The sequence below is a fragment of the Podarcis erhardii genome (assembly GCF_964252035.2).
Source record: "Podarcis erhardii genome assembly, chromosome: 5".
In the NCBI taxonomy this organism is placed as follows: Eukaryota; Metazoa; Chordata; class Lepidosauria; order Squamata; family Lacertidae; genus Podarcis; species Podarcis erhardii.
The window spans coordinates 76,623,235-76,635,335 of record NC_138509.1 but is presented as its reverse complement, the minus strand read 5'-3'; the positions used below and the strand labels follow the sequence as shown (position 1 = coordinate 76,635,335).

Sequence of the window (12,101 nt, the reverse complement as noted above, 5' to 3'; positions counted from 1 at the left end):
CATCTTTCCTTTTTGCTATTGAACTATATTATGTTAGTTGTGGGATTTTGACACTGAATGTGTTTAAGCATCAATTTGCACCCTTCTTTTGCAGCCTTAAATGGATACATGTATGGAAACCAGGAAGGCCTTGAGATGTGTGGTGGCGACACCGTTTCGTGGCATTTGATTGGCTTGGGTTCAGAGGTTGACATTCATGGAATACATTTTTCAGGAAATACCTTTTTGACTAAAGGAGGAAGAAAGGATACAGCTAATCTCTTTCCACATACCTCTCTCACAGCTCTTATGAAGCTTGACTCAGAAGGTGAATAACAACAATTGTACTTACTAATTTTAAACTCTTGTCTAGACATCCCAGCCATACATTTGGTTATATGAACTTCTCAGTTTACAGTCTCTGGACCAGTAAATTATTTCTAAAAGGGGGAAACCGAGTCACTATCTCTCCTTAATCCTGTACTTAGTTTGAAGAAAACTTAATTATGGAACTCTCACCCCAATGAAATTTCTGTGGCAAAGTTGAGCAATTTCCAAAGCGAGGTTAGATATCAATGGAAAATTATACCAGTAACTGCTAGCTGATTATGCAAAACTCTGCCTCCATCCGACACTGTTTTGTAGTTGGCTCTACCCCTGCACCACCATTTTGTGACTGGCAGGCCTTGGTAATTTTCAGCTTTCTCAAGTGGGCCATATGTGTAAAAAGCTTGGAAAACCCCTGCTCTAGCTCAAGTCTAGGAGGTGGTCTAGTGTGCACTCCTGTTGGAAATGCTAAGAATTAGTGGAGCATGTTTGGAGTTGGTTTTTCTCTCTTGTATCCTTCTCTTGAGAACCTTCAATTGCGTAATGAGTAAATAGTATTCTGGTCCTTCTCTTTTCTGCTGAGTGTGATCCATGGGTAGGCAAACTAAGGCCCAGGGGCCGGATCCGGCCCAATCGCCTTCTAAATCCAGCCCACGAACGGTCTGGGAATCAGTGTGTTTTTACATGAGTGGAATGTGTCCTTTTATTTAAAATGCATCTCTGGGTTATTTGTGGGGCATAGGAATTCGTTCATTTTTTTCCCTTTCAAAATATAGTCTGGTCCCCCACAAGGTCTGAGGGACAGTGGACTAGCCCCCTGCTGAAAAAGTTTGCTGAAAAACATTCCACTTGACCTGCTTCTTCATCTTGACCAATTTATATATTACACATCTCTGCAGCTCTGGATAACACTTCGTTCATTTGAAGAAGTGAGCTGACACCCACTTCAGGAAAGCTGATACCATAATAAGTGTTTTAGTCTTTAAGACTCCACAATACACTTTGTTGTTTTTGCTGCAAGAGACTATAGTTGCCTAAGGGTGTTAGGGTCTGTAGCTCTGAAGGGTTTCCAGGATCCTCTGCTTTTTCAAATGCTTGATGTGTACGTAGCCTAATGAGGGTCCTCCATTATTTTAGTTCCTGTAATGCAGGCCAGGCCATCACATTTCCTAGGTGTGCTTGGTTTGGATTCATTTGTTTGCTTTCTCTCTTTGTTTCTCCAGGGGTATTTGAAGTGGCCTGCATGACTACAGATCATTTCACAGGGGGTATGAGACAAACCTATGAAGTGAGGAAGTGTGCTTCATCACCAGAGGATAATGAGGTATATACCCATGAAAAGACCTATTACATTGCAGCAGTAGAAATAGAATGGGACTATTCTCCCAGCAGGACCTGGGAGCAGGAGAGGCATCACTTCCATCATGAAAGGTAAGGCCAGAGCAAACAATAAATTCCTAGAAAAGCATATCTGAGATCGCTCACTTTTCCTTTCCATCCTTTTGTAGCAGGCATGGATCCCAAGTGGTTGGACTAGGCTCGGTGAGACCCAAGTCAAAATCCTCACCAGCCTAGTCACCAGCTATTAGCCTAACCTACCTCACAAATTTGTTGTGAGAATTAAATGTACAAGGGTGGGGCAGGGGACCACATAGCTATCCTTAAGCTCTTTGGAGGAATGGTGGGAAAAATAAAATAATACTTCTCTCCCATATTTAAATGTAAAATGTAATGAATACATGGCAAACAATAATTAGGTGGTGTCTAGTATCACTAGTGGTGATACTAGAGCACAAGGAAATGCTGTTTATCTTCCCACCACAGTGGTACCTACTTGTGTTGCTGATGCTACTATTATGCATTTCATGCAGCAGATTTCATAGGGAGCACTTTTTCCCTGCTTCCGGCTTCCCTTTGTGGATTATTTTATGAATGCACAAGGGATGAGTTTCTTTTTTATGTAGAGTGCGAAAAATATTTAGGACTGGAACAAAACATCTCCATATCATCTCCGAGGACAGACAAACCCTTTGATTAACACAAAGCCACATTCGCAGAGTGTAGTAAAGGGCACTGTTGACTCAAGACCTAGGGTCTTACAATACCAAAGCACTTAAGATGCAACAGGATTTTAAGTTTCCTCTATTTAAGTTTCCACCCACTGTTTTGCTGATAAGGTCTGCCATTCTGTAAAGCAGCCTTCTCCAACTGGATACAACTCAGATACATGACCAGTGGTCAGAAGTGGTTGGAGTTGTAAGATCTGCTAAACCTGGCAAGGCATGAAATGACTCATGCAACACAACCCTTGCTTTTAAGCATGGGGCTGCAGGAACTTATCTCTACCAGTCTCTGGTTAAACTCTCATTACAGGCAGGGGGATTATTGCTCCAGAATAGCTATGGACTTTTCTGACATGACTTACTGAGATAGTGTGGCTGCAATTTAACAGGTCAGGTAGGCCTGCTGGAGGCCAAGATCGGGACCTCTCAGGTAGACAGGTCCTTTGGAAAGTCAGACGTGGAGCACCTCTTCCCTGTGTTTGCTCCCTCCTGAGCTTCAGTCTTGTTTGCAGGCATAATGGAAAGTTGTCCCAGCCCACTTTCCAGCAGTGGATGGGGCCAACCCCCAAAGTAGATGGGGCAAGACACCTCACACACAGTCACACTGTGTGTGACTTTCCTAACCATAACATGGAGATGTCAACCAGCCATAAGCAGAATGGCGTCTCATTAGTTCCTTCCTTTAACTCAAGAGTGGGGAATCTTAGGCCCAGTGACCAAAGGTGCCTTTCGAAGCCTGTCTATCTAGTCCTCAGGAATTTGCACTCTCCTTTAGCATTTTTGCCTGACTGAAATTTGTCCTTGAACTCTGATAATGCCTTTTGCCTACCTGGTTGGAAGATGGAATATGGATGGTCTATGTGTTTGTGTAAAACACATTTTCACATTTGCAGTTACATAAATGATACCTGGAGTTTTTGACCAGTGCCTCTTAACTTTATTGGTTCTCATATTCAAATGTATCCTTCACTTTCCCCCCCTTCAGCCCAGGGAATACATTCTTAAATAAAAACGATAAGTTCATTGGGTCAAAATACAAGAAGGTTGTTTATCGAGAATATACTGCCAAATCATTCAGCACCGCCAAAGAAAGGAAGGAAGAAAAAGAGCACCTGGGAATTCTAGGTACTGGCTTTATAAATTGAAAGAACAACTACTGAACGTTATATTGGCATGAACTGAATTTTGCCGTGTGGGTCTCAAGTAAGGATGGAAGGAGGCAGCAGCTTCTGTATGTCGCAATTAGCACTTTTTTTGATGTGCTGCATCTGCAGGGCCACAGGTTCCTCACCACTGCATTAAACTGTGTGTTAGCATTATGCTTGAACCAGATCAATGTCTTGTAGATAAAGTTTAAGACTCAACACTGGATTTAATCCAGAGAAAATTAAACCCGCTTAGATATAATTAAAGTCAATTGAATTTAAGTACACTGTTAAGTGCTTAAGAGCCCTAGCAATTTAATTTGAGCCTTAAGCGCCTGTAGGTTTCCTTTGCACTGATCAGTCTTTGCAGTTTTGTTTTCCAAAGCACTTTGGAATTTCCTTTAATGCTGTGTCTTAGAGAACATATTTGTTTTTAATCTCTCCAAGGTCCACTACTTGTTGCAAATGTTGGGGATAAAATCACAATTATTTTTAAAAACATGGCCTCCAGACCTTATTCTATTCATGCACAAGGAGTGAAAACTGACTTTGCGGACGCAGCCGAAACCAGTTCAGGTAATAGTCTTATTTGTTATTTCTCTCACTTTTTAAAATCTTGTTTTCCTTGCCTCAAGGTCTGTAGAATGGGGATAATAATAACAAAAGGACAAAAGAAGCAGAGAATGTGGAGCAGGTGAAAACTCAAAAGGACTTAATTCCTCCTGTTCAGTTTTTTGCAAAAACTTTTGGAAGATGATACGATTTAGTGTTGGTGAATCTGAAGGGGAAGGGCGTGCAGCCACCAAGAATGCCTATCTTGTGTCTCTCATCATAGGACACAATCCTAACCCTAGGCCACCAGGGGCAGGGATTGACCTTTACCCTAGGCAGGCAATTGTGCGTCCACAGCCCAACTGCTCACACCAGCCAGGGCAGAAGGTGGAGAGCAGAAAAAATATCCCTGTGCTACACCAGTTTTCAGGCTACTGCACTACACAGACCTAGAGGAGGTGCATTCTTGTCACATGGTGGGAACAGAGTCAGCACAGGATCCAGTCCTGTCCATGAAATGCTGCTTTTCGGGGCTTTCTGCCTGTCACCTGCCAGCAGGGATGCCATCAGTAGTAGCTTCCACCCACTTGCGATGGGTGCATTGGGGTGCTCCTTGCTGTCAGCGCTTCCCTGCCAATGTGGGCAGAGGGGCAGCTTTATTGGATGCCCATGAGTTTTAGTCTTATGAGAGAGTGAGAAAAAAGTTTCCTCTATTCCCCTTTCTTCACCCCCATCATTCTGCCCAGACACTGAGGTCCAGCGCCGAGGGCCTTCTGGTGGTTCCTTCACTGCGAGAAGCCACGTTACAGGGAACCAGGCAGAGGGCCTTCTTGGTAGTGGCACCCACCCTGTGGAACGCCCTCTCACCAGATGTCGAAAAGAAGAACAACTACCAGACTTTTAGAAGACATCTGAAGCCAGCCCTGTTTAGGGAAGCTTTTAATGTTTAACAGACTATTGTATTTTATATTTTGTTGGAAGCCGCCCAGAGTGGCTGGGGAAACCCAGCCAGATGGGCGGGGTATAAATAATAAATTATTATTATTACTACTCCATGCTATGCATGATTTTATCAATTTTAAATATCTGTTTCATGCAGGTGCAGTCAGAGAGTATGTCTGGAAAATACCAAAGAGATCTGGTCCTGCTGAAGGGGATTCCGACTGTATCCCTTGGGCATATTACTCAGCTGTGGATAAAGTTAAGGTGTGTTTTTAATGGCTGTTACCAAATCCGTTCCTTTACCTGGGCACAGAACACTTCTTCACCAGCCCCCCTACAATGGCTTCATTCCTTACTAAACTACGAGTCATCTGACTTTCTTGAAATCTTGATGGAGACAATGGGATTGGCCCCATGTAATCTGGGTGTAGTGTGGTGTAGTGGTTAAGGGTGGTAGACTCGTAATCTGGTGAACCGGGTTCGATTCCCCGCTCCTCCACATGCAGCTGCTGGGTGACCTTGGGCTAGTCACACTTCTCTGATGTCTCTCAGCCTCACTCACCCCACAGAGTGTTTGTTGTGGGGGAGGAGGGGAAAGGAGATTGTTAGCCGCTTTGAGACTCCTTCGGGTAGTGATAAAGCAGGATATCAAATCCAAACTCCTCTTCTTCAAACTCTTCTGGAAGCAGAGCTTTTAAGAGCGGCAGGGAGGAAAAGGTAGAGGCAGAATCCGTTTTCAAAGTACTTTGGAAGTGGCAAGCCAACTTTCATCTATAATGGATGTGTATAGAAGGGGTTGGATCCAGACTAGGTTAGGTCCCATTTAAATCCATCTGAAAATTTAGTCATGATTTAAATCTCATTGATCTCAATGGGACCTAAATGTGACAAACTTAAAACTGGATCTAACCTTTTAAATATATAGCAACATAGGCCAGAAAAATACGGAGTCATGGTGGTGGAGCTACCATTTCTGAAGCCTTGCCAGGCCTGCACCAACCAGGGTTAGAAGGTTGTGGGGCAGATTCCCCCTCCTTTTATGTACTTGGTTTCCAGATTTTATTTCTCCTGTCGTTGGTTTCAGTGGGAGGGGAAATAACTATGGCAGCTCCAGGACTGGCTTATTATTATTATTTTGCCCTTATCTGGGAAATGGGACGGCTTGAGTTCCAAGGTCTCCCTCAATCTGTCCCTGCCACACCTGATTTTCCCATGCCTTACTGCCACTGCAGCACCAATGACTAAGGAGTGGTGGTGAAGCTGGACCACCTGGATGAATTTTACCCTTATGATTTCTATATATTCATTTATCCATATATAACCATATATCTTTATGATGATTTCTATATATTCATGTATACGAAGGGTGTTTGAATCATGAAGGCTTCTGCAGAGCTAAATGCTTAGATTTTAGAAATCCAAAATGACCTCTGCCCCATTTCTCCCCCCTTGTTCTTCTAATGCACTCAATGGCTCACCAACATAGTAGGAAGCAAGAAATCTGATGTGCTGGCACCTTCCTCTGTCCAGGCAAGCCCCTCAGCAGCTAAAAACAGGAAAACACTAACCACAATGTCCCCATTTATAACAGATGATGTGTAGGAGGGTTACCAACATCGTAACAAGCAAATAAGTTTCTTTTCTCCTTTCTTACTATAAATCAGGGGAAAGGTCAGCCTGATGTACCGTCTGAGGAAAGCAGAAGTTGGGGAGGATTCTTTACATGGTCAGGGGCAAGGTTTATGCATGCGCCCACTGGTTTGATTTTTGCTGCCATATGCGATTATATATGATTATGTCATGTTTTATGATGTATGTACTCAGGTATAAAGCCTAAGGGCGCTAGAGCTTTGGACGCGGGTGGCGCTGTGGGAAAACCTCAGCGCCTAGGACTTGCCGATCGCATGGTTGGCGGTTTGAATCCCCGCGGCGGGGTGCGCTCCCGTCGTTCGGTCCCAGCGCCTGCCAACCTAGCAGTTCGAAAGCACCCCCGGTGCAAGTAGATAAATAGGGACCGCTTACCAGCGGGAAGGTAAACGGCGTTCCGTGTGCTGCGCTGACTCGCCAGATGCAGCTTGTCACACTGGCCACGTGACCCGGAAGTGTCTGTGGACAGCGCTGGCTCCCGCCTATAGAGTGAGATGAGAGCACAACCCTAGAGTCTGTCAAGACTGGCCCGTACGGGCAGGGCTACCTTTACCTTTACCTTTGGAAAAACCATTCCACTGGGTCATTATTGCTCAGCAATAAAATACCACTTTCTCTTTCTCCATTGCTGCGCCTGTCAATTCTTGGACACAATTTGAGTGGGCCACAGGTACTTTAAAATCCTTGCAACAGTGGCAGCAGCGCTTCCCATTGCTGCAAGTAGGAGGCCTCTAGAAGCAGACTTCCAGAGGTCTCGATCTGTGAAGGGCATCTGCAGGATACAGCAGCCCCTTGGCCAGCCTTTCAGAAGCTTAGACTTAATCCCAAGCACTCGATGTGGGCCAATATTTCCCCAGATGCTATTTCCCCATCCCCATTATTTTAGTAAAGGTGATAGGTAATTATATTCTTTTTTTTTTGCTTTCAGGACCTCTACAGTGGATTAATCGGGACACTGCTAGTCTGTCGCAGGGAGCATGTGCCCTTACTTTCCACATCTGCACAGCCGATACAATTTAATGTTCTTTTTTTGGTGTTTGACGAAAACCTGTCTTGGTACCTGGATGAAAATATCAACACTTACGCTGGCAACCCAGAAGGCGTGAACAAAGAAGATGAGGAGTTTATTGAAAGCAATAAGATGCACGGTACATTTCTATGGCGATGGGATACTTCCAACACCCACAATTGCCAGTCATTAATCAGACATTCTGTGTTCATTACATTTGCCACATACTTGCCAAACTGTATGGAATGGGTTGTATTGCAGCTCTTGGGTCCTTTTCTCTTTTAGAAGCTGGGCTCCAAACATCCTGCTTGCTTTGTTTCCTTCACAGTTGGCCTCCTGTAATTCAGTAGGCAGAGTGTATTTGAGGACCGGCCCTACCATTAGCTTCATTGTATTGAAATTCACATGTTCCGTCGAAGAGTTTTTGCCTTCATGATAAACTTCTCGTTCCTTAGCCTGTGTCCAGGGCAGCTGTTTATCAGCTCCATCTGGTACGCAGGCTGAGACCCTACCTGCCCACGGACTGCCTCGCCAGAGTGGTACATGCTCTGGTTATCTCTTGCTTGGACTACTGCAATGTGCTCTATGTGGGGCTACCTTTGAAGGTGACCCGGAAACTACAGTACAACTAATCCAGAATGTGGCAATTAGACTGGTGACAGGGAGCATCCGCCGAGACCATATAACACCGGTCTTGAAAGACCTATACTGGCTCCCAGTACGTTTCTGAGCACAATTCAAAGTGTTGGTGCTGACCTTGAAAGCCCTAAACGGCCTCGGTCCTGTATACCTGAAGGAGCGTCTCCACCCCCATCGTTCTGCCCGGACACTAAGGTTCAGCGCCAAGGGCCTTCTGGTGGTTCCCTCGCTGCGAGAAGCCAAGTTACAGTGAACCAGGCAGAGGGCCTTCTTGGTAGTGGCACCCGCCCTGAGGAACGCCCTCCCACCAGATGTCAGAGAAAAATAATTACCAAACTTTTAGAAGACATCTAAAGGCAGCCCTGTTTAGGGAAGCTTTTAATGTTTAATGGGTTATTGCATTTTAGTGTTTTGTTGGAAGCCACCCAGAGTGGCTGGGGAACCCCAGCCAGATGGGCGGGGTATAAATAATAAATTATTATTATTATTATTATTATTATTATTATTAGCCATTAACGGAAAGCTGTTTGGAAACTTGCATGGCCTTACAATGCACGTTGGAGATAAAGTCAGCTGGTACTTAATGGGGATGGGGAACGAAGTGGATATGCACACAGCACATTTCCACGGCCACAGCTTCGACTATAAGGTAAGATGATTGGTTCCTGCCTTTAATTTTAAACTTAGTGTTGGAGGAATGATAATGCGTTTTTTGGAGAATGCTCTTCGTCAACTGAATATACAAACCTGCTTTATGCTCAACTGTCCCAGTGTTTTCTATTCTGACTGGCAGAGCTTTCAGCTGACAATATTGCCTGCCATCTTCTACCTGATGTAAAGTTATTGGTGGCAAACAACAAGGGCTCATTGGTAGTTTGTTTGGGAATAGGGTAAGAGTGGGTTTGGGCAGATCCACAGCAGGCGTTTAAAGCACATGACTTCCTTCAAAGAATTCTGGAAACTGTAGTTCATTAACAATGCTTGAAATTGAAGCTCTGTGAGGGGAAAACTATAGTTTTCAGGATTTTTTTGCAGGGGAAGTTCTAAATGTGCACTTTGTGATTACAGTAAGTTACTTTAACATCCTACCTGTCTCCAAGCTGGCAGGTCTGGAAAGAATTACAGACCAGCAATTTCTATCCTAATTCAATGGTAAGGCAACTTTTAAAGAAAGCAATGATAGGAAAGAGCTACAGTCCCCAACTCCACTGCCCCCCACAACTCACACTGTTTTTTTCAGATTTTGGTTTTAACTGGTGGTAGTAGCAGGACCAGATTGGGCGAAGTTGCTATTTCTAATACATAAAATGAGGGATGGGCAAATTTGTTGTTTTTTGTTTCTCTCTGTTTCCATTGTTTAGTTCAGTTCTTCACATTTAGACATCAATATGTTGAAATGGCTGGGGTAACCCAGTCAGATGATTGGGGTATAAATAGTAAAATTATAATAATTATTATCCTCATGAAAATTTGCATTTAGTGTAAATTTCTCCTTTTTGTATGCAATGTTGCCTAATATACATGTTTTTACAAAGCAATTCCCCATAATATAATGCATTTTTGCTTGTTATTTTCACCAGTATATGCATTTTAATGCGCACTTTACCCTTTACTTGGGTAAAGAACTGCACTGCAAAATTCAGAGAAGTGCAAATTTCAAAGGGTTATAAACTGAAACCAATTTCTGCCTCATGTAATAAGGGGGAAGTAGGCATAGATGGCTCTGACTTATTTTTTAAAAAATTAAGTTGCCTGCATTTTTCTTCCAATTATATGTTTCCAGTACAAATACATTCAAAGTTCTGCCACAATATTCTTAACTCATTTTATTTTATGTCTTCCAATTAATTACTTCAAAGACGCTGCAGAAATGTTTACTGATGTAAGGTGGTTGTTTTTTGTGCTTGCCCTAAAAGAACACCAGAACCTACCGGGCCGATGTCTTTGATCTGTTTCCTGGGACTTTTCAAACTGTTGAAATGTTACCCAAGTATCCTGGGACTTGGTTATTGCACTGTCATGTGACCGACCACATCCATGCTGGCATGGAGACCACCTACACTGTACTCCCAGAGCAAAGGTAAGCAGTCACCAATTGTGTTCGAGGAAATACGTTGCACTTGCAAGGCCTACCACTAACTGAGGAGATTTAAGAAATGGGAAGGAGGCTGAAAGGGTGTGCAAAATAGAATTTGGGAAAGGGGCTCTTTTGAAGGCCTCAGGGCAAAACAGAAGTTCACCCGACACCATCGTAACCCGTCAAAACTTAGCCCGTGAAGCGTGGGGAAATGAAACCGTCAGCCTAGAAAGATTCCACAGCCCTGAGCTACAGCAATCTTGTGCTGCTCCCCACATCAGAAGAGCTAACTGATGTTATCTGCTGCCAGCTGCACAATTGAGGCTGACTCAGTGGCAGCTGAGAACATTGGGTAAGTAAGGCAGGATAGATCATGATAGATGGAGCCAAGGATAACATTAGGCAAACTAAGAATATCAACCTACAGCAGATGAAGCTTAAGATCTGCTCCCTGCCCATTAACAGCGACCACATATACCAAACTGTTGCATTCTTCAAGTGGCCTTACTTCCTCTCTTTTCAGAAATAAGTCCAGCAGCAAGGATCCCACCCTCTACCTCACCTCCATGATTCTGTTGTTTTGTGTAGCATTTCTATGATTCCACCAAGTGCTGCTGCTTCCATCCGCCACTCAAGTTCCTACCCCTGGACTTATAACATCCCCTGAGCCTATTTTTCTATTGCTTATTTCCACACCAGGAAGGGATTCACCTGCTAATCTCTTCCACGGTGCTATGTTTATTGTTGTTGTTTAGTCGTGTCTGACTCTTTGTGACCCCATGGACCAGAGCACGCCAGGCACTCCTGTCTTCTACTGCCTCCCGCTATAAATGAAACCGTGGTAGGGGGAACTGCCAGCAACAACATTTAAGCAACACACACGCCAAATAAAAGACAGCCAATCTACTCAAGACTGTTTTGGTTCTTCTTTCTATGAATAGTGTGTGTTGCCAGCCTTAGGGGGTGGGGGGTGGGGTGGGGTGGACAAAATCCAAGCTATATTCACTCTGTCATTTTGAATCTCATTTCTGTTGACGTGTACATCTCACTCACCCAGCTGTTATTAGACAGCATGCATTTCAAGTGCAAGTAGATAAATAGGTGCCGCTCTGGTTCACCAGAAGCAGCTTAGTCATGCTGGCCACATGACCCGGAAGCTGTACACCGGCTCCCTCGGCCAGTAAAGCAAGATAAGTGCTGCAACCCCAGAGTCATCCGTGACTGGACCTAATGGTCAGGGGTCCCTTTACCTTTACACATTTATAAATCTTAGTACTTTTTGGTACTTCCAGACAGTTGTAAATAGAGAACAGGGAGAAACTCAAGGCAGATTAAATAGCATGTGTTATTGTTCGTGCAGAAAATCCGTGATAGGACCAGCTTATAAGAACAGCCCCAGCATCTGATTTCAGTGAAGTCCCGTTACAGAAGCTGCTTGAACAAACAGGCTACTACAGATCCAAAAGGAAATCCAAGAACTTGCTGTCACTTGTATCCATGGCTTTTGGTGCAGAGAATGTTGTTGTTATTATTATTCACATGAGATTTTCAGCTGTTTGGTTTGTTGGACACCCCATCTGACACAGGTGATTATAAGGAGAAGAATAAAACTGAATTATATTCACAGTAAAGCTATCCTTTGAATGTACTGACATTTAGCCCAATTTTCTCCACATAGTATATGTCTAGCTCACTTACAACACCCGTGTTTAGCATCATAA

At 43.8% G+C, this 12,101-nt stretch overlaps 1 protein-coding gene across 4 annotated transcripts in view; it reads left to right on the top strand.

Moving 5' to 3' along the window:
• Positions 1-12,101, top strand: part of CP (ceruloplasmin) — a 324,621-nt gene that overhangs the window by 18,546 nt on the left and 293,974 nt on the right. The window contains exons 11-19 of one of the 4 annotated variants that reach the window (XM_081862193.1): positions 95-307; positions 1,530-1,737; positions 3,355-3,494; positions 3,962-4,090; positions 5,166-5,272; positions 7,584-7,803; positions 8,813-8,952; positions 10,220-10,383; positions 11,741-12,011. In XM_081862193.1, the coding sequence (XP_081718319.1) occupies positions 95-307; positions 1,530-1,737; positions 3,355-3,494; positions 3,962-4,090; positions 5,166-5,272; positions 7,584-7,803; positions 8,813-8,952; positions 10,220-10,383; positions 11,741-11,786 (1,367 nt within the window). In that variant the 3' untranslated portion in view covers positions 11,787-12,011. Of the gene's footprint in view, positions 1-94; positions 308-1,529; positions 1,738-3,354; positions 3,495-3,961; positions 4,091-5,165; positions 5,273-7,583; positions 7,804-8,812; positions 8,953-10,219; positions 10,384-10,903; positions 11,292-11,740; positions 12,012-12,101 lie in introns of those variants that run through there. The other 3 variants (XM_081862194.1, XM_081862192.1, XM_081862195.1) reach the window with 3 other exon arrangements.